Source organism: Dendropsophus ebraccatus, chromosome 10 (assembly GCF_027789765.1).
Source record: "Dendropsophus ebraccatus isolate aDenEbr1 chromosome 10, aDenEbr1.pat, whole genome shotgun sequence".
NCBI lineage: Eukaryota > Metazoa > Chordata > Amphibia > Anura > Hylidae > Dendropsophus > Dendropsophus ebraccatus.
The window spans coordinates 7,161,137-7,188,480 of record NC_091463.1 but is presented as its reverse complement, the minus strand read 5'-3'; the positions used below and the strand labels follow the sequence as shown (position 1 = coordinate 7,188,480).

The 27,344-nt window shown below is 48.8% G+C and overlaps 2 protein-coding genes across 3 annotated transcripts in view; one reads left to right on the top strand and one right to left on the bottom strand.

Annotated features, from left to right (window-relative positions):
- Positions 1-239: 239 nt before the first annotated feature.
- SPACA9 (sperm acrosome associated 9) lies at positions 240-6,811 on the bottom strand. Its single transcript, XM_069986174.1, has 4 exons — positions 6,648-6,811; positions 2,169-2,334; positions 1,368-1,570; positions 240-641 (listed from the first exon to the last, which is right to left on the bottom strand). Exons 2-4 carry the CDS (start codon positions 2,322-2,324, stop codon positions 305-307), a joined length of 696 nt encoding a protein of 231 aa, XP_069842275.1. The 5' UTR covers positions 2,325-2,334; positions 6,648-6,811; the 3' UTR covers positions 240-304.
- An 8,609-nt stretch (positions 6,812-15,420) lies between these two features.
- The window catches only part of AK8 (adenylate kinase 8), a 51,394-nt gene continuing 39,470 nt past the window's right edge, over positions 15,421-27,344 (top strand). Inside the window, exons 1-3 of one of the 2 annotated variants that reach the window (XM_069985745.1) lie at positions 15,421-15,625; positions 15,944-16,028; positions 23,603-23,652. In XM_069985745.1, the coding sequence (XP_069841846.1) occupies positions 15,542-15,625; positions 15,944-16,028; positions 23,603-23,652 (219 nt within the window). In that variant the 5' untranslated portion in view covers positions 15,421-15,541. The remainder of the gene's footprint in view (positions 15,626-15,943; positions 16,029-23,602; positions 23,653-27,344) is intronic. The other variant, XM_069985746.1, reaches the window with a different exon arrangement.

The following is a 27,344-nucleotide window of genomic DNA, read 5'->3' as shown; positions in this document are numbered from 1 at the left end:
TATTGTGATCGCCTGCAACTATTTTCTTACCATAAGGAGCAATTGGGATCACAGCTGCCACCATGATGAAGATATGTTCTGGGGTGTGTATGGCCAGCTTGTCCTGTATAATGTTATACGCCTAGAATATCACACAACTTTATATGTATATAATGTGGGTTATATCGATATACTATATAAGATTTATACAGAATACTTCGCTATGGAATAATGGTGAGCTCTTTGTATAGGAAGGACTGTTTGATGATCTCAGTGCGGGGGGGTTTATTACCGTACATAGGGGAGGGTCAGAGACTACAGACGTTTATGTGGTGTAGAGGCGTCCTGCTGGCCTCCATGCTGGTTTGGAGGTCTCCCCATTGTATTTCTTTTTGTTTGATGTCTGGAAGGAGGAATCAGCCTGAGTGAGGTTGGTCTGAGCCCCGGTGCTGTGTGAGAGGCTGCCCCCTCCCTGCTGTCTGCTGCTCTGACCGGGCCCTGGTCTGCCGCTGCTACCCCCCGCATGCTGGGGCTGTAGTTTCTCCATCCTGGCTACGGCTTCTTTAATGTTGTCCAGAACAATGGGAACCAGGCTGACAATCCCACCGTAAAAGTTCCTGGCTTCATCACAGCTGAGGTGGTTAACAACATCGTGAGGATATCTGGGGAGAAAGCAAAGGGCTCAGGCTATAGAGGGAAAAAATAGTGTGTATATGTATTCCACTCAAACATCACTTTTGATATGTTGCTGCCCATGTTGAGACTAACAATTCCTTCCATACTTGTTATGTATTCAGTCTCCTTCCCCCAGTTCTCAACTGCTTCTTTCTGCTGAAGACACAGAAATCAGTGTGTAAGCCCTTATCTCTGTCTCCCCCTCCCTTCTGAGACAGCTGATGTAAACAAGCCCCTGCCTGGCTGTATCTGCAACACTGTAGCTTCTCTGTATTGCTGGGAGGGTTATTCTGAGGTCAAGTTGCTAAAGAACTAACTGTGGTTTACCCTCCCGGAATTAAAAAGAAGCTACAATGATACATCCTGCCAGGGATTTGTTTATATCAGCCATCTCAGAAGGGAGGGGGAAACAGAGAGAAAAGCGCACACACAGATTTTTGTGTCTAGCAGAAAGCAGCAGCTGAGAATTGGGGGAAGGAGACTGAATACATAACAAGTATGGAAGGAATTGTTAGTCTCACCATGGGCAGCAACATATCAAAAGTTATGTTTGAGTGGAATCCCCTATTTAGGGTGCATTCACACGTACAGGATCAGCAGCAGATTTGATGCTGTGTTCAGTTATTTAGACCAAATCTGCTGCAATACAGTGTGTAAAGTTACCCATAATCTGTTACTCTTATGAGAATTCTATTACCATATCTATAACTTACTTGGCTCTAAGACCGGACAGTTCATTGGTTGGACTGAGCAGGGTCATAGTTTCCTCAATGATGCCCCCTGCTGACCTGCTCTCACAGTGCATGGCATCCAGCTTGACACAGAAATCTCCCAGGTTGTTGCAGACATCAAGGAACAGGGTAAGGACCCTCTTGTCTGTGCTGTTGTGACAGTGATTGTCCAAGTAGTTTTGCACCTACAATACAGATTAGAAAAGAAATTGCTACATTATTGATAATTAGCCTATTTGTTAGATTTCCTTCTATAAAAACCCAACCCTATATCTGTATTTTGAAGTGCAAGAAAAATGCCAGGTGTGAACACCGCCTTGGGCTACATTCACACGTTCAGTAGTTTTTCAGGACCATATATAATGTCTGCACTTATCCGCATCTTTATCTGCAATCGGCAAAGAAAATAATATGTTCCGTGAAAATCACAGATCCGCAAAAATTCGGGACACTCCCATAGGCTTTTATGGGACGATCCGTGTAGCAATTGTATTAGAGCTTGTCAGTAATTTCTGGCAATTGTGGATCTGTAAATATACGGATAGTGTGAAGGGCCCAATTGAAATTAATGGGCCCTAAATTGCAGACAGAACTATGAAACGTGAATGTAGCCTTATGGATAAATTTCATTTGCAGTACCATGCTGGGCCACCTGGAGCACTCTTCAGTACTTGGCTACATGCAGCACAGTGCTTTAGAGCGCCACCTAGTGCTGGGATTTTAGATGGCAGAGGATACAGGTGATACGCTAGCAGTACATGAAGACCTATAAGACGCTGTTACCTGCGCTAGGTTGTGCACAGGTTTGATCCGGTCGTGCGCGTGTTCCCGTGTGCGCTCCAGAGCGGTGATGAACGTCACTTGTTGCTGTCTCAGGAGTTTACACTGTTGCTCCAAAGCCTTGAGGGTCTGCTTGGCATCGGTCATTGTAAAATCCATTTCTAGGACCCTGGGGATGAGAAAATGACAAGAAACTGACATGCTGAGTCCCGAACTTTTCCCTACAGAGACTGATGCCAGGCCGGGGTGATGTGCCTGTAATATGGCGGCAATTCCAGGATCACTGTACCCAACCTGTAAGTATCGTAGAGATCTACAATGCTATTAGTATGGGTCATTAGACTGTTGCATTGGCACATGTGGGGTCATATTCTGTGTGTCTAAAAACAGGCAGCATATGGGATATGATCCCCCCCATAGGTGATATGGTGCCCCCTGTATGGGATATGATCCCCCCCCCATAGGTGATATGGTGCCCCCCCTGTATGGGATATGAACCCCCAATAGGTGATATGGTGCCCCCTGTATAGGATATGAACCCCCCTATAGGTGATATGGTGGCCCCTGTATGGGATATGAGCCCCCCCCATAGGTGATATGGTGCCCCCCTGTATGGGATATGAGCCCCCCATAGGTGATATGGTGCCCCCTGTATAGGATATGAGCCCCCCCATAGGTGATATGGTGCCCCGTGTATAGGATATGAGCCCCCCCCAATAGGTGATATGGTGCCCCCCCTGTATGGGATATGAGCCCCCCCATAGGTGATATGGTGCCCCCCCTGTATAGGATATGAGCCCCCCCCATAGGTGATATGGTGCCCCCCCTGTATAGGATATGAGCCCCCCCATAGGTGATATGGTGCCCCCTGTATGGGATATGAGCCCCCCCATAGGTGATATGGTGCCCCCTGTACAGGATATGAGCCCCGGTAGGTGATATGGTGCCCCCTGTATAGGATATGAGCCCCCCCCATAGGTGATATGGTGCCCCCTGTATAGGATATGAGCCCCCCCCCCATAGGTGATATGGTGCCCCCTGTATAGGATATGAGCCCCCCCATAGGTGATATGGTGCCCCCTGTATAGGATATGAGCCCCCCCATAGGTGATATGGTGCCCCCTGTATAGGATATGAGCCCCCCCATAGGTGATATGGTGCCCCCTGTATAGGATATGAGCCCCCCCATAGGTGATATGGTGCCCCCTGTATAGGATATGAGCCCCCCCATAGGTGATATGGTGCCCCCTGTATAGGATATGAGCCCCCCCATAGGTGATATGGTGCCCCCTGTATAGGGTCATTAGACTGTTGCATTGGCACATGTGGGGTCATATTCTGTGTGTCTAAAAACAGGCAGCATATGGGATATGATCCCCCCCATAGGTGATATGGTGCCCCCTGTATGGGATATGATCCCCCCCCCATAGGTGATATGGTGCCCCCCCTGTATGGGATATGAACCCCCAATAGGTGATATGGTGCCCCCTGTATAGGATATGAACCCCCCTATAGGTGCTATGGTGGCCCCTGTATGGGATATGAGCCCCCCCCATAGGTGATATGGTGCCCCCCTGTATGGGATATGAGCCCCCCATAGGTGATATGGTGCCCCCTGTATAGGATATGAGCCCCCCCATAGGTGATATGGTGCCCCGTGTATAGGATATGAGCCCCCCCCCATAGGTGATATGGTGCCCCCCCTGTATGGGATCTGAGCCCCCCCATAGGTGATATGGTGCCCCCCCTGTATAGGATATGAGCCCCCCCCATAGGTGATATGGTGCCCCCCCTGTATAGGATATGAGCCCCCCCATAGGTGATATGGTGCCCCCTGTATGGGATATGAGCCCCCCCATAGGTGATATGGTGCCCCCTGTACAGGATATGAGCCCCGGTAGGTGATATGGTGCCCCCTGTATAGGATATGAGCCCCCCCCATAGGTGATATGGTGCCCCCTGTATAGGATATGAGCCCCCCCCCCATAGGTGATATGGTGCCCCCTGTATAGGATATGAGCCCCCCCATAGGTGATATGGTGCCCCCTGTATAGGATATGAGCCCCCCCATAGGTGATATGGTGCCCCCTGTATAGGATATGAGCCCCCCCATAGGTGATATGGTGCCCCCTGTATAGGATATGAGCCCCCCCATAGGTGATATGGTGCCCCCTGTATAGGATATGAGCCCCCCCATAGGTGATATGGTGCCCCCTGTATAGGATATGAGCCCCCCCATAGGTGATATGGTGCCCCCTGTATAGGATATGAGCCCCCCATAGGTGATATGGTGCCCCCTGTATAGGATATGAGCTCCCCCCCCCATAGGTGATATGGTGCCCCCCTGTATGGGATATGAGCCCCCCCATAGGTGATATGGTGCCCCCTGTATGGGATATGAGCCCCCCCCATAGGTGATATGGTGCCCCCTGTATGGGATATGAGCCCCCATAGGTGATATGGTGCCCCCTGTATAGGATATGAGCCCCCATAGGTGATATGGTGCCCCCTGTATAGGATATGAACCCCCAATAGGTGATATGGTGCTCCCCTGTATGGGATATGAGCCCCCCCCCATAGGTGATATGGTGCCCCCTGTATGGGATATGAGCCCCCCCCATAGGTGATATGGTGCCCCCTGTATAGGATATGATCCCCCCCATAGGTGATATGGTGCCCCCTGTATAGGATATGGTGCCCCCTGTATAGGATATGAGCCCCCCCCATAGGTGACATGGTGCCCCCTGTATAGGATATGAGCCCCGGTCGGTGATATGGTGCCCCCTGTATAGGATATGAACCCCCCCATAGGTGATTATGCTGCCCCCTGTATGGGATATGAGCACCCCCCCATAGGTGATATGGTGCCCCCTGTATGGGATATGAGCCCCCCCCCATAGGTGATATGGTGCCCCCTGTATGGGATATGAGCCCCCCCCCCCATAGGTGATATGGTGCCCCCTGTATGGGATATGAGCCCCCCCCCATAGGTGATATGGTGCCCCCTGTATAGGATATGAGCCCCCCCATAGGTGATATGGTGCCCCCTGTATGGGATATGAACCCCCCCCCCCCCCCCCATAGGTGATATGGTGCCCCCTGTATAGGATATGAGCCCTGGTAGGTGATATGGTGCCCCCCTGTATGGGATATGAGCCCCCCCCCATAGGTGATATGGTGCCCCCTGTATAGGATATGAGCCCCCCCATAGGTGATATGGTGCCCCCTGTATTGGATATGAACCCCCCCCCCCCCCCATAGGTGATATGGTGCCCCCTGTATAGGATATGAGCACTGGTAGGTGATATGGTGCCCCCTGTATAGGATATGAGCCCCCCCCCCCCCCATAGGTGATATGATGCCCCCTGTATGGGATATGAGCGCCCCCCCCCCATAGGTGATATGATGCCCCCTGTATAGGATATGAGCACTGGTAGGTGATATGGTGCCCCCTGTATAGTATATGAGCCCCCCCATAGGTGATATGATGCCCCCTGTATAGGATATGAGCCCCCCCATAAGTGATATGGTGCCCCCTGTATAGGATATGAGCCCCCCCCCATAGGTGATATGATGCCCCCTGTATAGGATATGAGCCCCCCCCCCATAGGTGATATGGTGCCCCCTGTATGGGATATGAGCCCCCCCCATAGGTGATATGGTGCCCCCTGTATGGGATATGAGCCCTGGTAGGTGATATGGTGCCCCCTGTATAGGATATGAGCCCCCCCCCCATAGGTGATATGGTGCCCCCTGTATGGGATATGAGCCCCCCCATAGGTGATATGGTGCCCCCTGTATGGGATATGAGCCCTGGTAGGTGATATGGTGCCCCCTGTATAGGATATGAGCCCTGGTAGGTGACATGGTGTCCCCTGTATGGGATATGAGCCCCCATAGGTGATATGGTGCCCCCTGTATGGGATATGAGCCCCCATAGGTGATATGGTGCCCCCTGTATAGGATATGAGCCCCCCCCCCATAGGTGATATGGTTCCCCCTGTATAGGATATGAGCCCCCCCATAAGTGATATGGTGCCCCCTGTATAGGATATGAGCCCCCCCCCCCCCATAGGTGATATGATGCCCCCTGTATAGGATATGAGCCCCCCCCCCCCATAGGTGATATGGTGCCCCCTGTATAGGATATGAGCCCTGGTAGGTGACATGGTGCCCCCTGTATAGGATATGAGCCCCCCCATAGGTGATATGGTGCCCCCTGTATGGGATATGAGCCCCCCCCCCATAGGTGACATGGTGCCCCCTGTATGGGATATGAGCCCCCCCCCCCATAGGTGATATGGTGCCCCCCCTGTATGATATATGAGCCCCCATAGGTGACATGGTGCCCCCTGTATGGGATATGAGCCCCCCCATAGGTGACATGGTGCCCCCTGTATAGGATATGAGCCCCCCCCATAGGTGATTATGCTGCCGCCTGTAGCTGTGTCCCCCTCAGGTGATGCAGGTGTCTCCTCTCACCTGCTGTCGGTATTTCTTGCCCCGGGGCCCCGGCTGCTGGGAGTTGTGGTGATGCTGAGCTCTCGGGCTCCCTGGATGTGTGTGTGGAGACTTGTGTGATTGTTTGGCTTGTTGCTAGGAGACAACAGTGACGTATCTGGCTCCTCCCCCTCCTGCCCTGTACACACAACCTCATCTATCACAGCTGTCTGACAGAAAAACTGTCCTTGTTGCCCCCAGCAACCAATCACAGCACAGCGCTCACTTGCAGCAGCTTAACCCCTTATTATTATCATGGAGGATGTGGTGTACATGTGTGATAGATGTACAATGGCCTCCTCTACCCCTTACACAGTATTCTTGTATTATTATCATGGAGGATAGTGTAGTGACGGGGTGTAGAGTGCAGTGATGGGGCGTATGGTGTAGCAATGGTGTGTATGGTGTAGTGACGGGGCGTATGGTGTAGTGACGGGGTGTATAGTGCAGTGATGGGGCGTATGGTGTAGTGACGGGGTGTATAGTGCAGTGACGGGGTGTATGGTGTAGCAATGGTGTGTATGGTGTAGTGACGGGGTGTATAGTGCAGTGATGGTGTAGTGACGGGGTGTAGAGTGCAGTGATGGGGCGTATGGTGCAGCAATGGTGTGTATGGTGTAGTGACGGGGTGTATAGTGCAGTGATGGTGTAGTGACGGGGTGTATAGTGCAGTGACGGGGTGTATAGTGCAGTGATGGGGCGTATGGTGTAGTGATGGGGCGTATGGTGTAGTGACGGGGTGTAAAGTGCAGTGATGGTGTAGTGACGGGGTGTATAGTGCAGTGATGGGGCGTATGGTGCAGCAATGGTGTGTATGGTGTAGTGATGGGGCGTATGGTGTAGTGACGGGGTGTATAGTGCAGTGATGGTGTAGTGATGGGGCGTATGGTGTAGTGATGGGGCGTATGGTGTAGTGATGGGGCGTATGGTGCAGTGACGGGGCGTATGGTGCAGTGACGGGGCGTAGAGTGCAGTGATGGTGTGTATGGTGTAGTGATGGGGCGTATGGTGTAGTGACGGGGTGTAAAGTGCAGTGATGGTGTAGTGACAGGGTGTATAGAGCAGTGATGGGGCGTATGGTGCAGCAATGGTGTGTATGGTGTAGTGATGGGGCGTATGGTGTAGTGACGGGGTGTATAGTGCAGTGATGGTGTAGTGATGGGGCGTATGGTGTAGTGATGGGGCGTATGGTGTAGTGATGGGGCGTATGGTGTAGTGACGGGGTGTAAAGTGCAGTGATGGTGTAGTGACAGGGTGTATAGAGCAGTGATGGGGCGTATGGTGCAGCAATGGTGTGTATGGTGTAGTGATGGGGCGTATGGTGTAGTGACGGGGTGTAGAGTGCAGTGATGGCGCAGTGACGGGGTGTAGAGTGCAGTGATGGCGCAGTGACGGGGTGTAGAGTGCAGTGATGGCGCAGTGACGGGGTGTAGAGTGCAGTGATGGCGCAGTGACGGGGTGTAGAGTGCAGTGATGGCGCAGTGACGGGGTGTAGAGTGCAGTGATGGCGCAGTGACGGGGTGTAGAGTGCAGTGATGGCGCAGTGACGGGGTGTAGAGTGCAGTGATGGCGCAGTGACGGGGTGTAGAGTGCAGTGATGGCGCAGTGACGGGGTGTAGAGTGCAGTGATGGCGCAGTGACGGGGTGTAGAGTGCAGTGATGGCGCAGTGACGGGGTGTAGAGTGCAGTGATGGCGCAGTGACGGGGTGTAGAGTGCAGTGATGGCGCAGTGACGGGGTGTAGAGTGCAGTGATGGCGCAGTGACGGGGTGTAGAGTGCAGTGATGGCGCAGTGACGGGGTGTAGAGTGCAGTGATGGCGCAGTGACGGGGTGTAGAGTGCAGTGATGGCGCAGTGACGGGGTGTAGAGTGCAGTGATGGCGCAGTGACGGGGTGTAGAGTGCAGTGATGGCGCAGTGACGGGGTGTAGAGTGCAGTGATGGCGCAGTGACGGGGTGTAGAGTGCAGTGATGGCGCAGTGACGGGGTGTAGAGTGCAGTGATGGCGCAGTGACGGGGTGTAGAGTGCAGTGATGGCGCAGTGACGGGGTGTAGAGTGCAGTGATGGCGCAGTGACGGGGTGTAGAGTGCAGTGATGGCGCAGTGACGGGGTGTAGAGTGCAGTGATGGCGCAGTGACGGGGTGTAGAGTGCAGTGATGGCGCAGTGACGGGGTGTAGAGTGCAGTGATGGCGCAGTGACGGGGTGTAGAGTGCAGTGATGGCGCAGTGACGGGGTGTAGAGTGCAGTGATGGCGCAGTGACGGGGTGTAGAGTGCAGTTATGTGGTGTATATTATAGTGATGGTGTGTATAGTGTAGTGATATGGTGTAATGATGGGCTGTATAGTGTAGTGGCAGGGTGTATATTATAGTGATGGTGTGTGTAATGACGGGGTGTATAGTGTAGTGACGGGGTTGTATATTATAGTGATGGTGTAGTGATGGGGTGTATTGGGGTCCTGAATGTTTAATGCTGTGATCTCCCCGTCCTCTTGGTGGTGTCGGTAATGATGGCTTTATGTCAGGAGTGATGGGGCCCCGCTCCCTGCCCGGGCCCTCAGCTCCTCCGCTGCCTGGATCCTCAGGTTACTGACTTACAGGATTACAGATAATGAGGGGTAAACTCTGCGGCAACTCAGATGAAGGCAGCAAACACAACACGAGAGACAGAGCAGAGGATGACAGTGGGATAGAGGAGACTACAATAAGGAAGGCACTCCCATCATCCTCCGCTGCGATGTGTCTCCTATGGTGGGCAGCAGTCTACACAGTCCCTTAATAAGGGGGTGTGGCTGTGACAACCCTTGACCTGTGTTAATGTGTGTGGTTGTCACCGCGGCCTGCAGATGGATGGATGCAGTGAGGATGAGGTCCTTGTCAGGAATACTAAGGGGTTTTGTCATAATCTTTAAACTTTTAAACGTTATGTCTACATATATGATGAGGAAGTTTTCCATTAAGAGATCTGGAAACAAGTCTTATGCTCCAGTCACATCCAGAGCAGCACATACAATCCTGCTGCTTTACTGTGAGCTCTCAGGACATCATACCTTACACTCGTCACATCCAGAGCAGCACCGACAATTCTGAGGGTTTACTGTGAGCTCTCAGGACATCATACCTTACACTCCAGTCACATCCAGAGCAGCACCGACAATCCTGCTGCTTTACTGTGAGCTCTCAGGACATCATACATTACACTCCAGTCACATCCAGAGCAGCATCAACAATCCTGAGGGTTTACTGTGAGCTCTCAGGACATCATACCTTAAACTTCAGTCACATCCAGAGCAGCACCAACAATCCTGAGGGTTTACTGTGAGCTCTCAGGACATCATACCTTACACTACAGTCACATCCAGAGCAGCACCGACAATCCTGAGGGTTTACTGTGAGCTCTCAGGACATCATACCTTACACTCGCCACATCCAGAGCAGCACCGACAATCCTGCTGCTTTACTGTGAGCTCTCAGGACATCATACCTTACACTCCAGTCACATCCAGAGCAGCACAGACAATCCTGAGGGTTTACTGTGAGCTCTCAGGACATCATACCTTACACTCCAGTCACATCCAGAGCAGCACAGACAATCCTGAGGGTTTACTGTGAGCTCTCAGGACATCATACCTTACACTCCAGTCACATCCAGAGCAGCACCGACAATAGTGAAAGTGCTCAATGCAGTGAAATCCTAGGTGAATATGCAAAAGAAGAGCCGTGGAGCCTCACTGAAGAGTCTCGAAACACAGGACCAGCCAGATATCCCTCCAGGAAGGACCCAGCCAAGGGGCGGCTCCTGTAGGGAAACCACCAAAACCACCATAGACAGTGTTATCTTTGGCTGGTCTCCCTGAGATCAGTGATCTGTTTCTCTTATGGCTCTACTAGGCATTGCTCCCACCTAGACAGAATTCTGTCAAAGCATGCTGGGAGTTGTAGTTGTGCACCAGCTGGAGGGACGCAGGTTGGAGAGTGCTGCTGTTGGGGGGCGTCTGTCAGGGCATGCTGGGAGTTGTAGTTGTGCACCAGCTGGAGGGACCCAGGTTGGAGAGTGCTGCTGTTGGGGGGGGGGCGTCTGTCAGGGCATGCTGGGAGTTGTAGTTGTGCACCAGCTGGAGGGCCGCAGGTTGGAGAGTGCTGCTGTTGGGAGGGGGGGGGGGGGTCTGTCAGGGCATGCTGGGAGTTGTAGTTGTGCACCAGCTGGAGGGATGCAGGTTGGAGTGTGCTGCTGTTGGGGGGGGGGGGGGGGGCGTCTGTCAGGGCATGCTGGGAGTTGTAGTTGTGCACCAGCTGGAGGGCCGCAGGTTGGGGAGTGCTGCCGTAAAGTGAAGCTGAGTGACATTCTAGCCTGAGCTTTCCCCTGGTTGACCAGAGGCGGCGCCCTCACCCACCAGCCCTGGACCCTGGCATTGGCCATGCAGATGCCTCCTCTATCAGCCGCCAGCGATTTGTCAGTGAAGCGCGGGCGTCCTGCAGCCTCAGAGGCGTTGTACTACAGCATGAACACATCTGACGCTCAGCTTTGGCTTCTTGATGGCGATACGTTGCTTTCTTCTCGCAGCTTTGGGCTTTCTAGTGGCGTGTTACAATGCGGCAGGTGCCAGCTCGCGCCTTTGATGCCAGCGCTCACACAATCGGGTTTGAACTCTCTCAAAGTGGGAAAAATCAAAGGTAGTTGTTTTTTTTTCCAGGCTACAGAGACTGAGGAGAAAGCCGCCTCATCCAGGATGTTATCTCAATCAGGAGACAGATAAAAGCCGCCAAATCAGAAGCCGCCGCCGCCCGGGTACCAGCAAGCTGCAGCGCAACGCGTCCCTCACAACCCACCGACTCACTTACTGTCTCTTACTGCAAAAACTATGGTGTATGATGAGGTTCTGCAGCAGCTGAGGTGTAGTATGATGAGGTTCTGCAGCAGCTGAGGTGTAGGATAAGGTTCTGCAGCAGCTGAGGTGTAGTATGATGAGGTTCTGCAGCAGCTGAGGTGTAGTATGATGATGTTCTGCAGCAGCTGAGGTGTAGTATGATGATGTTCTGCAGCAGCTGAGGTGTAGTATGATGATGTTCTGCAGCAGCTGAGGTGCAGTATGATGAGGTTCTGCAGCAGCTGAGGTGAAGTATGATGAGGTTCTGCAGCAGCTGAGGTGTAGTATGAGGTTCTGCAGCAGCTGAGGTGTAGTATGATGATGTTCTGCAGCAGCTGAGGTGCAGTATGATGATGTTCTGCAGCAGCTGAGGTGCGGTATGATGAGGTTCTGCAGCAGCTGAGGTGCAGTATGATGAGGTTCTGCAGCAGCTGAGGTGTAGTATGATGAGGTTCTGCAGCAGCTGAGGTGTAGTATGATAAAGTTCTGCAGCAGCTGAGGTCCAGTATGATGATGTTCTGCAGCAGCTGAGGTGTAGTATGATGATGTTCTGCAGCAGCTGAGGTGTATGATGATGAGGTTCTGCAGCAGCTGAGGTGTAGTATGATGAGGTTCTGCAGCAGCTGAGGTGTAGTATGATGAGGTTCTGCAGCAGCTGAGGTGTAGTATGATGAGGTTCTGCAGCAGCTGAGGTGTAGTATGATGAGGTTCTGCAGCAGCTGAGGTGTAGTATGATAAAGTTCTGCAGCAGCTGAGGTGTAGTATGATGAGGTTCTGCAGCAGCTGAGGTATATGATGATGAGGTTCTGCACCAGCTGAGGTGTAGTATGATGAGGTTCTGCAGCAGCTGAGCTGTAGTATGATGAGGTTCTGCAGCAGCTGAGGTGTAGTATGATGAGGTTCTGCAGCAGCTGAGGTGTAGTATGAGGTTCTGCAGCAGCTGAGGTGTAGTATGATGAGGTTCTGCAGCAGCTGAGGTGTATTATGAGGTTCTGCAGCAGCTGAGGTGCAGTATGATGAGGTTCTGCAGCAGCTGAGGTGTAGTATGAGGTTCTGTAGCAGCTGAGGTGCAGTATGATGAGGTTCTGCAGCAGCTGAGGTGTATGATGATGAGGTTCTGCAGCAGCTGAGGTGTAGTATGATGAGGTTCTGCAGCAGCTGAGGTGTATGATGATGAGGTTCTGCAGCAGCTGAGGTGTAGTATGATGAGGTTCTGCAGCAGCTGAGGTGTAGTATGATGAGGTTCTGCAGCAGCTGAGGTGTATGATGAGGTTCTGCAGCAGCTGAGGTGTATGATGAGGTTCTGCAGCAGCTGAGGTGTATGATGAGGTTCTGCAGCAGCTGAGGTGTATAGGATTGAACCACTACAGTATATTAGCAAGTGGCAAAACATTTCACAAACCAGTGACCATAGCCTTATCTCTGTGTGTCATAGGTTACAGCTAGGAATGCTGCTGAAGGTTCTCAGGGCATGCTGGGAGTTGTAGTTTTGCACAGCTGGAGGCCAGAGATTAGGGAAAGGAGCTCTAATACACATGGCTATCTGTCAGGGCATGCTGGGAGTTGTAGTTCTGATTCTGAGTACACCCCCCCCCTATGTCACTCTCTATAGCATTTCCCCCTCAGCAATGAGCCCGGATTACAACCCAGGACGGCCAGGTAACTATTTGCTGTAACAGCAGACGCCAGGTCACCTGTGTACTCTGGGAGGCGCCACCGAGAGGCTTCTACAAACATGGCAATCCTGGGGAGGAAACAAACAATGGGCATGGTAAACACATTCCAGCGTCCCGCAATCCCTCAGCCATCCACTGGCCAGATTATCTGTGACTGACAGCAGCGGCTGGCACCGGACCAGACTTAAAGGGGAACGACAAGGTTGTCCCCGGTGTATGTAACCCGAATCTATGTGTTCAAAATTCTAATAAAATTCAGATTTACAATAAAAAAAAAGCGAGGGGGGGGGGGACAACTTTTCATCTCAAAGAGTCGTCCTCTTCTGTTATCAAACCGACTGGTCAGTCCTGTAATATGACCAACCTAAGAGATCCCACAGGGGCCGTCACCCAGCTTTTCTATTGTCCTGAATGACAAATCCGCCTGGTGCGTCCTCCAGGGGGCAGCGCACAGTGTCAGTCTGTGGCCGGTGTGGCTGTCAGTGGGTTGGGGGCACTATGGCTGCATTGTAGTCGGCTCTGGTCCCTGTTTTGTGGATGAAAAAAGCAGCACCCCAATGTATATTCGAGTGGTGCACATCACCCGGCGGGCCTGGTCCACCTCACCCACACCCCAATAGGGTCACAATCTGCAGCAGGGTTTCACTAAAAGGGGCATCGAGCGAAAATATTTTCTTTTCAAATCAGATGGTTTCAGAAAGTTATATAGATCTGGGATTTACTTCTATTTATAACTTTTATTTATAACCAGTACTTATCAGCTGCTGTATGTCCTGCAGGAAGTGGTGTATTCTCTCCAGTCTGAGACAGTGCTCTCTGCTGCCACCTCTGTCCATGTCAGGAACTGTCCAGAGCAGAAGAGGTTTTCTATGGGGATTTGCTGCTGCTCTGGACAGTTCCTGACATGGACAGAGGTGGCAGCAGAGAGCACTGTGTCAGACTGGAGAGAATACACCACTTCCTGCAGGACATACAGCAGCTGATATATACTAGAAGATTGGAGATTATTACATAGAAGTAAATTACAAACCTATATAACTTTCTGACACCAGCTGATTTGAAAGGAAAAGATTATTGCCGGAATGCATCTTTAATTTAATATGAAACAATTCAGTTGCTATAATGTTTTTTTTTTTACAATCATGTCAAAAGGTATATACACTGATCGAACCCCCTGCCTTCTATTGCCCCCCATACTCTGACCCCAGAGACCTGGACCCCATAGGGGCATTATCCTGCTGACCACTGCCATGATGGGGGGGACTTGGTGTGTATAATGATTAGGTAGGTGGTCGGTGTCACAGTAACATCCACATGATGCCAGGACACACGGTCTCGAGCAGAACATTGCCCATCACACTGCCCCCGCCATCTTGTCTTCTCCCCATGCTGGCACCATCTCCTCCCCAGGTAAGTGACGCACCGACTACCACATGATGCCATCACACTGCCCGCCATCTTGTCTTCTTCCCATCCTGTGCCATCTCCTCCCCAGGTAAGTGACGCATCCCGGCCGCCACATGATGCCATCACACTGCCACAGCCATCTTGTCTTCTCCCCATCCTGGCGCCATCTCCTCCCCAGGTAAGTGACGCATCCCGGCCGCCACATGGCATGGCCGTCGTCTTCCATCGCTCCATGCCAACCATTGTAGACACTATCGGGGAGGACAGGGGTCACCTGACCGGTCTGCAGGGCCCATACACAGCGAGCTGCCTTGACTCCTTTCTATCATAGCAGAAAGTTTTTCAGCAGTTTGCTTTACAGCAGCTCTGTATCAGTTTTTCAGCAGTTTGCTTTACAGCAGCTCTTCTGTGGCATCAATACCAAGTATTCCAGGGATGGGAAACCTGCTGCCCTCCAGCTGTTGCAAAACTACAATTGCCATCATGCCCGGACATCTAAAGCTTTGGCTCTCCAGGCATGATGGCAACAGCAGGACAGTCACAGGTTCCCCATCCCTCTATACCTGGATATATAGAAATATACATATAGGGTTATTAATGGTGAAGTATAAATCTTCTGCATTAACCGGAGACCCCAATAATTGTACAGATAATAAGCCCTGACTGGACCCCCAACCCTCATGTACTCACAGATGCGACTTTTAAGAATAAAGTAAGACATTTCATTGACCTGCCAGGTGGGTGCAGAGCGCATGCGCAGAATGGAACGGCGGCTCTGGTCCCGGAGTGATGACGTAATAGAGTTATTGGCGACGCTGGTTGCTAGGATACCGCGGCGCTCGCTCGGTTGCTAAGGAGAGCCCTGCTGCCACCTGTCCGGGGATTGTGGCCTAAAGTTCGGTAGATTTGAGTAATAAACGAGCGGAGATGGACGCTACGGCGAAGCCCCTGAGGATCCCCCCGCAGATGGCCGTCTATGCTGAGGAGCACCACATCTTTGATATAATCCAAGTGAGTGGCTGCTGTGGTGGGACTATAAGTCTCAGCAGTCCCAGGCAGTGTTCCCTACAGACGTCATCCTTACTCTGCTGTTGTGGGACTACAATTCCCAGCATCTGCTGTTACTAGCTATTCTCAGCTGTTGTACCAAAAGTCTCAGCATACCCAGCTCACTGCAGTCACATGATGCAGCTGTGTAATACATGTCATGTGATCGCGTCAGGCACCGCAGACTGCTGCCACAATTCACGCACATGATCTGTAATCTAATGGCGGCGGTGGGATATCGCTTCATATCCCGTATCCATATATCTTGTTTTATTTTATTAGAAAATGGTGCAGAATCTCCTCATCGACCGTCCGGAGGACCCGATCCAATACCTGATCGATCACTTACGGAGGGATAATGATGACGGTAAGGCCTGCGGATGGCGCTGTGGCAGCATTGATTATATATATATATATATATATATATATATATATATATATATATGTGTGTGTATATTTGAATGATATAAAGGTTCTGCGTGAATATAACACGCGACAGCTGCTGTTTCTTAAAGGGGATATCCCAAGGCTAAATCTTCTTACTTCCCCATTAGTCTCTGATCAATGGGGGTCTAACCGCTAGGGCCCCCAATAATCATTAGACCGGGGTCCCCGGAGTGAATGGAGGTGCTGGCAGACAGGTACGCTGCCATTCACTCCCTCTGGGACTGACACAGATAGCCGAGTACAGTGTTTGGCTTCTTCAGAAGTCCTATGGCAAGTAAATGGAGTTCTTCAGATTGGCAGGGGTCCTGGAGATCAGACTCGCACTGATCACCTATCCTGTGTAGAAGGATAATTCTGCCATTCAGGGTTTTGGAGAAGCTGAGTAACAACCTGTTTTATTTAGGCATGTTGGTTGTCACCCAGCTTTCCCAGAAGCTGATTGAACTAAGACAAAGTGATGCCTCTATCTGGCAGGGATGTTGGGATATTCGGGTATAACATAGGATCTGTGTGGCTGCTGCAGGTGTTACCCGACAACCAATCATCGTCTTTCGCCTTTATCGATTTCTTCCCTGGCACAGAAACTCCTGACGGGAGACGCATTCAGATTTTAGAGGTTTTGTCGAGGTGCGGATAGAAATCAGAGCTTATCCACATTATCATCATCCCCTCCGGAGCCTCTATCAATAAGATGAGCGATGAATGATATATATATATATAGAGAGAGAGAGAGAGCGGGAAATCGCCCCCACCCGGTAAATAATCACCGCAGAGACACAGCCCGTTCTCCGGAATAAAGGATTCCTAAATTGGCTGAGCCTGAAGACAAGCTGAGGCCCAAAAGAAATGTCCTCTTTATTCTTCACAATGCTTCTGATGTATAACAAGATATGCTAAAGGGTCACTAACCGAATGAATGAATATATATATACATACATATATATATATATATATATATACAGTGGTGCCTTGGATTACGAGCATAATTCGTTCCGAGACTGTGCTTGTAATCCAAATCCACTCTTAAACCAAAGCAAGTTTTCCCATAAGAAATTACTGAAATGCAGACAATTGGTACCACACCCCAAAAATAGTGAATTTATATTCTGAATAACATATAAAACAAATGAAACAAACATTTAAAAACAGCTGAATATGTCCCATTATAAGTTACTGTACAGTATGGAAATCAGCATGTGGTGTATAATATATTATAGAGTAAGTGCAGAAACCTTAAAAACAGCCACAATTTGTAGATTTAGAATGGAACTGCAGATGCCCATAATGCAGGAGCGTAGTACAACAGGCTCGAATAGAGAAGGAGAGCTGCTGTCAGAGGTCTGTGTGGTCACATGACAGCAATGGGAAAGGGGGTATTTTCAGCATGGACCAATCAGGATTGACAGAGACTGCAGGGAGCATGAAGGAATGAGCAGGGCAGATGTGGGCACATACATGCAGCACTCTCTGTCCGGGGAGAGAGGGGTTACAGCTATGGAGAGATTACGTCCACAGTCCTGTCCCCTGATGTGAGCCCCAACCTGAAGTGGATCTGCTATGATTTGGAAGGTGATGGAGACTTCCTGGGTCAGAGTACAGGGCTATAGACCACACTGTGCATGCCAAGCTCCTCCCCCACTCGCCCTCCCGCCCAGTGCAGGGAGCTCTTAAACCAAAACAATGCTCTTAAACCAAGTCACAATTTTGAAAAACTGTGATCTCTTAAACCAAGTTACTCTTAAACCAAGGTACCACTGTATATATATATATATATATATATATATATATATATATATATATATATAATTATTGTCATAGAGGAAGAAGCAGCTGAGAGGCTCAGGTGTAGAAAAGGTGGATAGACCGGGGAAAGATGGGAGGAAGGACAGGGTGAAGATGGATGGGAAGGACAAAGGGAATATTGATGGGAAGGAGGAAGGACAAGGGGAACACTGACAGGAAACAAAGAGGGAATACTGACTGGAAGGATAAAGGAGAGATTGCCAAGAAGGATGGAGAGTAGATAATTGGGAAGGACAAATGGAAAAGGGATGGAAGAAGGAAGGACAGAGGGAAGAGAGAGAGAGAAAGTACAAAGGGAAGATAGATGGGAAGGAGAAAGGAAGAGGAAGATGAACGGGAGGCAGGAATGACAGAGACAAGATTGACAGGAAGGATAGAGGGCAGATGGATGGGAAGGAGGAAGGACAGAGGGCAGATGGATGGGAAGGAGGAAGGACAGAGGGCAGATGGATGGGAAGGAGGAAGGACAGAGGGCAGATGGATGGGAAGGAGGAAGGACGGGTTGAAGATGGATGTAATGGGGAAAGGACAGGGTAAAAAGAGACGTGATGGAGGAAGGACAGAGAGAAGATGGATGGGAGGGAAGAAGGACAGAGGGAAGATGGATGGGAGGGAGGAAGGACAGAGGGAAAATGATGGGAAGAAGGACGGGAGGGAGGAAGGACAGAGGGATGGCTAGAGGGAAGAATTACGGGATGGAGGAAAGACAGAGGGAAGATTGATGGGAAAGAGGAAGGACGGGAGAAGATGGATGGAAAATAGGAAGGACAGGGGGAAGATGGATGGATGGGAGGGAGGAAGGACAGAGGAAACATGGATTGTAGGGATGGAAAGGGAAAAATGGACAGAAATACGGGAAAGATTTACAGGAAGAGGGAAGATGGACAGATGGCGAAGATTGATAGGAAGGGGGGTAGACAGAGGAAAGATGCACTGTAGGAAGGACAGGGGGGAAATCGATGGGAGGAAGAAAGGACAGGGGAGAGATAGACATAAAAGGGAGTAAGGACAGAGGGAAGATTTACAGGAAGAAGGAAAGACAGAGGGAAGATGGAAGGGAGGAGGATGGATGGGCAGTAGGCTGGACGTGATCTTGGAGTCTTTCCTTATATCATTATATAAAAGCTAAAGTCATGGTCCTGCTATGTAATAGAGACAGCTGCTGCTGGGTGGATGAAAACTAAACCAGATTATAAAGTGCTATGCTCATGTTTTGGGGTCCCGAGCCCCCCCCTTCCCCTCCTCAGACACAGCAGAGCTGACAGTGCGCGGCTCTGGGCGGGGGGAGCAGATGTTTGCTGATATCAATGTTTAATGCTGTGATCTCCCCGTCCTCTTGGTGGTGTCGGTAATGATGGCTTTATGTCAGGAGTGATGGGGCCCCGCTCCCTGCCCGGGCCCTCAGCTCCTCCGCTGCCCGGATCCTCAGGTTACTGATTTACAGGATTACAGATAATGAGGCGTAAACTCTGCGGCAGCTCAGATGAAGGCTTAGCGGGTGTGAGCGCATTGTACTCAGCCACAGTCTATGCAGCCACTGCGGGCAGTCAAGATTATACTGCAGGGCAGGATGGATCCCTCTATAACAGGGGAACCTGTTGCCCTCCAGCTACTACAATTCCCATTATGACAAAGCTTTGGCAGTCCAGGCATGATGGGAATTGTAGTTTTGCAACAGCTGGAGGGCCACCGGTTCCCCATACCTACTCTATACTGTTACTCTATGATCCTGCTGGAGTATACAGGGTAACTGGAGGTAAAGCTTTACATCCCTCCCTGCACATTGTTCACGAACTGGGAATCAGGACTTGGGGTTGCCATGGATACCCGATGCCATAAATGACACCCTGTGTAGGAAATACAGTCTGCATATTCCCTGCATGAATACTGTGTCTTATATTACTGGTCTGCTGATGAAGAGCTATAACTCCCAGCATGCCTGTATGTTAAAGCAAAAATCAGCTAGTTTCAGAAAGTTATATAGATTTGTCATTTACTTCTATTTAAAAATCTCCAGTCTTCCTGTACTTATAGGCTACTGTATGTCCTGCAGGTAGTGGTGTATTCTCTCCAGTCTGACACAGTGCTCTCTCTGCTGCCACCTCTGTTTATGTCAGGAACTGTCTAGGGCAGGAGAGGTTTTCTATGGGGATTTGCTGCTGCTCCGGACAGTTCCTGACATGGACAGAGGTGGCAGCAGAGAGCACTGTGTCAGACTGGAGAGAATACACCACTTCCTGCAGGACATACAGCAGCTATTAAGTACTGGAAGACTGGAGATTTTTAAATAGAAGTAATTTACAAATCTATATAACTCTCTGGCACCAGTTAATTTGAAAGAAAAAGATTTTCGCCGGAGTGTCCCTTTAACATGAGTGCAAGTGTTGCAAAACAACTTTTGTTAGGGCATGCTGGGAGTTGTAGTTCTGCATCAGCTGGGGATGACCGGTCAGAAGTTTGGTAACTATGGCCGCCCCCTCCTATATTGCGTTTCCCCCCGTTTCGCATACACAAGCAGCGTAATTCCCTCCGAGCTCAATCTGGGGGCTGCGAGGCGTCTCTGGTGATCGGCTGCAAGTGAATAAATACATAAAAGGGAACATGCAAGAAACATCAGGTCTAATGAGCTCTAAACAATGCGCTGTCCTCACCGCCGCCGCTGCGTCTGATCCGCCACTAGCAACATTTACATATGTATCAGCAGGAATCCCGCGGGAAGCATCCCGGGTTATATCCGGAGAAATTAGGACAACTAGAAAGGAAAATAAAGTGCGCGGTATCTAATAGAGAAGGTGACCGCATCCAATGATGAACCGGCATGATGGGGGTTGTAGTGCTGCCTGCTGCACATGACATATGGGAAACCTATAGAGCAGGGATGGGGAAGCTCCGCTTTGGCTGTCCACAGCCATGATGGGAATTGTAGTTTTGCAACAGCTGGAGAGCGGAAGGTTCCCTATCCTTGTTCTATAGAGTATCCATAGGGCCCCAGCAAGCCAGTGTAGGTCAGGGAGCGTACATCTCCAGTGCAAGATGGATAGACCAGGTCAGCAGACGGTACCACACATGATAGGTTTAGATACATCGGCTTAGTCCACAATATCACACATGATCAGAAGATAGTGTTCTACGTGATGAAATACAGTATAGTAGTAGACTTAGAAGGCAGTATCGCACATGGTAGGATTAGATACAGCAGAGTATCACATGGTAGGGCTAGATAAAGTGGCTCAGCACGCAGTAATCCCACATGGTAGTATTTGATACAGCAGTTCAGCACACAGTATCACACAAGAGGATTAGATACAACAGTTCAGTAGATTGTATCCCACATGGCAAGATTAGATATAGCAGCTCAGCAGGCAGTATCACACATGATAGGGATAGATACAGCAGGCCATCAGACTGTATCCCACATGGCAGGATTGGGTACAGTGACAGGAGGCAGTATCACACATTAGATACAGACAGTCTGAGAGGAGAGGATTAGTTACAGCAGCTCAGTAGACTGTATCACACATGGCAGGATTGGATACAGTGGGTTTACAAACAGTATGAAACCTGATAGGATTAGATACAGCAGATCAGCAGACAGTATAACGAACAGTTGGATTAGATTCACCAGTTTTTCGTAGAATATCACACACGGCAGGATTGGATACGGTGGCTTAGTATACAGTATCATACATGATAGGTGTAGATACACCATTTAGGAGACAGCATCACATGTTATAGGATTAGATACAGCAGCTCAGCAGACAGTATCACACATGATAGGATTAGATACGCCATTCAGCAGACAGTATCACACACAGGTACACCACCTTAGAATGTCAGATATATTAGATACATCAGCTTATCGGGCAGTATCACACTGGTTAGGCTTAGCTACACTAATAGAGTAGATGTATACTGTATGTGGGGGTGAACATCATTGTGACATATCAGGTTTTGTTACTCTCGCTTTCTTCCCCCCAAATCCAACATGGCCGCTCGGCGTCTTCCTCCTTTGGAGTGACTTAGCCGCAGGCTACACGACGGCGTGTCAGGTTAGACATCACGGCGCCATTCATAGAAGGGCTGATCACAATGACTGCGCTTCTTCAGACGTCGGCGGCCTCATCCAATGAGAGGAGATGAAATGAAGCGATCTATCACAGATTTACTACAAACCGAACATTTACAGCAGCCCGGGGCCATATTAGCGGCTGATTCCAGAATGGCGCGCTCCCTTCCTTTATCAAACGTTTGTCCAAAAAAAAGCGCTGCGCATAAAAGAGCCGATCCCGGCGGGAATCGCTGTGAATATTAAATCGCTTTCCTAGTTAAAAACCTCAAAAGGACGGCTGGATGGAAAGGTTTGGCGGCCGGCTTTGATGTGCGCCGCCGATGTTGATTAATCTTGGCACCGAGCGTCTTTCATGGCTACGGTAATGAATTATTCCGGCGCGCACAGCCGGAAATTTCAAGGTGCGCCAAGTCGGGGGGCGAAGAAACCCGAGAGTCTAATAAAGAGAAGATTGACAGAGTAAAAGTAAATAAAAATAAGGGGAAGGCGCCGGCCAATCAGATGGAAGCGACGCCATCTATAAACCGTGAATAAGGCGTCCTCATTGGGGCTCGGAAAACGTTTATTTTCCGGTTATGATCGGGATTTTGTACGGTTCGGGAGGCAAAAGTGTCATAAAAATATCCAAATAAAGAAAATAATGGAGTGTCATCTCCATGGTAACCGGGTCTTCCAGCCACAATCCGTGCTGGATCGGTGATAAATAGTAAGATGGCCACTAGCCCCAAATACACATGTATGATAGAGTGTGAGAGAGAAGTATACCGCCGCCAGACCCCTCTGTCCTCTGACCACACTAAATTCCTCTGTTCCTCCTCCAGATTCCTTTGACCCCTGACCTCTCCTCCAGACCCCTCTGCCCCCTGACCTCTTCTCCAAACCCCTCTGCCCCCTGACCTCTCCTCCAGACTTAACCCCCCACACTAAATTCCTCTGCTCCTCCTTCAGACTCTTCTTCCCCCTTGCCCTGACCTTTCCTCCAGACCTCCCCTCCCCCCCCCCCCCCACCACTAAATTTCTCTGCTCCTCCTCTGGACTCCTCTGCCCCCCCCCCCCCCACCTTGCCCTGACCACTCCTCCAGACTCCTTTGCCCCCCCCCCACAGACTCCTGCCCCCCCCCACACTAGATTCCCCTGCTCCTCCAGACCTCCCTGTCCCCTAGGACTCTTATCCTCTCAGACTCCTCTGTTCCTTCCTTTCAGACTCCCCCGACCCCTTGCCCTGACCTCTCCTTCAGACTCCTCTGAACCCCCCCCCCCCCCCGATTCCTCTGCTCCTCCTCCTGATTCTTCTGTCCATTCCTCCCGCTCCCACTATCCCCCAGGACTCTTGGCCCCTTCCCCAGAAGACACCTCTGAACTCCTCCAGACTCCTGTCGCCTTCTCTAGACCCCTCTGTCCCCCCTCAGACCCTTGAACTTAGGGTCCTATTAACGATAAACGATCGCAAACTAGATCACAAAATCACCTGACCCGGGCAGAGAAAACTCCAGGTACATTGTGTCAATAACAGATGTATATAAGATGTATGTGAAAGAACAATCAGCCAATAGTCCATTGTGCTGTCTATGGCCGTGTTATGTCCTATAACTCACCGCGTCTCTTGTATTTCTGACCTGCAGTGCCAAGAATAATTATTTTGGGCCCCCCTGCCTCAGGAAAGCACACCATGGTATGTATGCATACAGTATACAGACTATATACAGACTATACTCCTGTCCCAGTATATCACATGGAGAGCAATCTGAATGCCGGCAGCACCATACACTGTACAATGCTGGAGGAATTCTAAGAGCCGGGACATCGTATGGAGGGGAAATATACAATGGGAATAACAGTCTAATAACCAGTATACAACGGGAATAACAGTGTAATAACCAGTATACAAAGCAGATAACATTCTAATAACCAGTATACAAAGGGAATAACAGTCTAATAACCAGTATACAAAGCAGATAACATTCTAATAACCAGTATACAACGGGAATAACAGTCTAATAATATTAGATTAGTTGTATTCTGGTTATTAGACTATTATTCCCGTTGTATAATGGTTATTAGACTGTTATTCCCATTGTATACTGGTTATTAGAATGTTATCTGCTTTGTATACTGGTTATTAGACTGTTATTCCCATTGTATACTGGTTATTAGAATGTTATCTGCTTTGTATACTGGTTATTAGACTGTTATTCCCGTTGTATTCTGGTTATTAGACTGTTATTCCCATTGTATACTGGTTATTAGAATGTTATCTGCTTTGTATACTGGTTATTAGACTGTTATTCCCGTTGTATTCTGGTTATTAGACTGTTATTCCCATTGTATACTGGTTATTAGACTGTTATTCCCATTGTATACTGGTTATTAGACTGTTATTCCCATTGTATACTGGTTATTAGAATGTTATCTGCTTTGTATTCTGGTTATTAGACTGTTATTCCCGTTGTATACTGGTTATTAGACTGTTATTCCCGTTGTATTCTGGTTATTAGACTGTTATTCCCATTGTATACTGGTTATTAGACTGTTATTCCCATTGTATACTGGTTATTAGACTGTTATTCCCATTGTATACTGGTTATTAGAATGTTATCTGCTTTGTAAACTGGTTATTAGACTGTTATTCCCGTTGTATACTGGTTATTAGACTGTTATTCCAATTGTATACTGGTTATTAGAATGTTATCTGCTTTGTATACTGGTTATTAGACTGTTATTCCCATTGTATACTGGTTATTAGAATGTTATCTGCTTTGTATACTGGTTATTAGACTGTTATTCCCATTGTATACTGGTTATTAGAATGTTATCTGCTTTGTATACTGGTTATTAGACTGTTATTCCCGTTGTATTCTGGTTATTAGACTGTTATTCCCATTGTATACTGGTTATTAGACTGTTATTTCCATTGTATACTGGTTATTAGAATGTTATCTGCTTTGTATTCTGGTTATTAGACTGTTATTCCCGTTGTATACTGGTTATTAGACTGTTATTCCCATTGTATACTGGTTATTAGAATGTTATCTGCTTTGTAAACTGGTTATTAGACTGTTATTCCCGTTGTATACTGGTTATTAGACTGTTATTCCAATTGTATACTGGTTATTAGAATGTTATCTGCTTTGTATACTGGTTATTAGACTGTTATTCCCGTTGTATACTGGTTATTAGAATGTTATCTGCTTTGTATACTGGTTATTAGACTGTTATTCCCATTGTATACTGGTTATTAGAATGTTATCTGCTTTGTATACTGGTTATTAGACTGTTATTTCCGTTGTATACTGGTTATTAGACTGTTATTCCAATTGTATACTGGTTATTAGAATGTTATCTGCTTTGTATACTGGTTATTAGACTGTTATTCCCATTGTATACTGGTTATTAGACTGTTATTCCCGTTGTATACTGGTTATTAGACTGTTATTCCCGTTGTATACTGGTTATTAGACTGTTATTCCCATTGTATACTGGTTATTAGAATGTTATCTGCTTTGTGTACTGGTTATTAGACTGTTATTCCCGTTGTATTCTGGTTATTAGAATGTCATCTGCTTTGTATACAACGGGAATAACAGTCTATTAACCAGTATACAAAGCAGATAACATTCTAATAACCAGTATACAAATAACCAGGTGTACAGTGGATATAACACGAATGACCAGTATACAATATTGGTGACTTCTGATGGTGTAAAGAGCGGCAGATGCTGTTTTCTGTCAGCACACATAGGAGCAGTGAATAATACATAGAGCATTCTAGTGACCGGTAGACATAGCTCACAGTATTCTAGTGACCTGTAGACATAGCTCACAGTATTCTAGTGACCTGTAGACATAGCTCACAGTATTCTAGTGACCTGTAGACATCACTCACAGTATTCTAGTAACCTGTAGACATCACTCACAGCATTCTAGTGACCTGTAGACATCACTCACAGCATTCTAGTGACCGGTAGACATAGCTCACAGTATTCTAGTGACCGGTAGACATAGCTCACAGTATTCTAGTGACCTGTAGACATAGCTCACAGTATTCTAGTGACCTGTAGACATCACTCACAGTATTCTAGTAACCTGTAGACATCACTCACAGCATTCTAGTGACCTGTAGACATCACTCACAGTATTCTAGTGACCTGTAGACATCACTCACAGCATTCTAGTGACCGGTAGACATCACTCACAGCATTCTAGTGACCTGTAGACATAGCTCACAGCATTCTAGTAACCTGTAGACATCACTCACAGTATTCTAGTGACCTGTAGACATCACTCACAGCATTCTAGTGACCGGTAGACATCACTCACAGCATTCTAGTGACCTGTAGACAGTGCTTAGAGCATTCTAGTGACTGGTAGACATAGCTCATAGTATTCTAGTGACCGATAGATAGTGCTTAGAGCATTCTAGTGACTGGTAGACATAGCTCATAGTATTCTAGTGACCTGTAGACAGTGCTTAGAGCATTCTAGTAACCGGTAGACATAGCTCACAGCAATCCAGTGACTGGTAGACATAGCTCACAGCATTCTAGTGACCTGTAGACAGTGCTTAGAGCATTCTAGTGACTGGTAGACATAGCTCATAGTATTCTAGTGACTGATAGATAGTGCTTAGAGCATTCTAGTAACCGGTAGACATAGCTCACAGCAATCCAGTGACTGGTAGACATAGCTCACAGCATTCTAGTGACCGGTAGGCATAGCTCACAGCATTCTAGTGACCGGTAGGCATAGCTCACAGCATTCTAGTGACTGGTAGACATAGCTCACAGCATTCTAGTGACCGGTAGGCATAGCTCACAGCATTCTAGTGACTGGTAGACAGCGTGCACAGCATTCTAGTGACTGGTAGACAGCGTGCACAGTATTCCAGTGACTGGTAGACAGCGTGCACAGCATTCTAGTGACCGGTAGACATCACTCACAGCATTTTAGTGACCAGTAGGCATAGCTCACAGAATTCTAGTGGCCAGTAGACATCACTCACAGCATTTTAGTGACCAGTAGGCATAGCTCACAGTATTCTAGTGACTGGTAGGCATAGCTCACAGCATTCTAGTGACCGGTAGACATCACTCACAGCATTCTAGTGACTGGTAGACATCACTCACAGCATTCTAGTGACCGGTAGACATAGCTCACAGAATTCTAGTGGCCGGTAGACATCACTCACAGCATTCTAGTGACCGGTAGACATCACTCACAGTATTCCAGTAACTGGTAGGCATAGCTCACAGCATTCTAGTGACCAGTAGGCATAGCTCACAGCATTCTAGTGACCGGTAGACATCACTCACAGTATTCTAGTGACCAGTAGGCATAGCTCACAGCATTCTAGTGACCGGTAGACAT

Bases quoted from the DNA above. Each gene is read 5' to 3' on its own strand.
- SPACA9 (XM_069986174.1), bottom strand. From the start codon at position 2,324: ATGGATTTTACAATGACCGATGCCAAGCAGACCCTCAAGGCTTTGGAG. The intron at 1,571-2,168 runs GTAACAGCGTCT...TCTGTATTGTAG, and splicing joins CTGTGCACAACCTAGCGCAG to GTGCAAAACTACTTGGACAA. The intron at 642-1,367 runs GTAAGTTATAGA...CTTTCTCCCCAG, and splicing joins CTGTCCGGTCTTAGAGCCAA to ATATCCTCACGATGTTGTTA.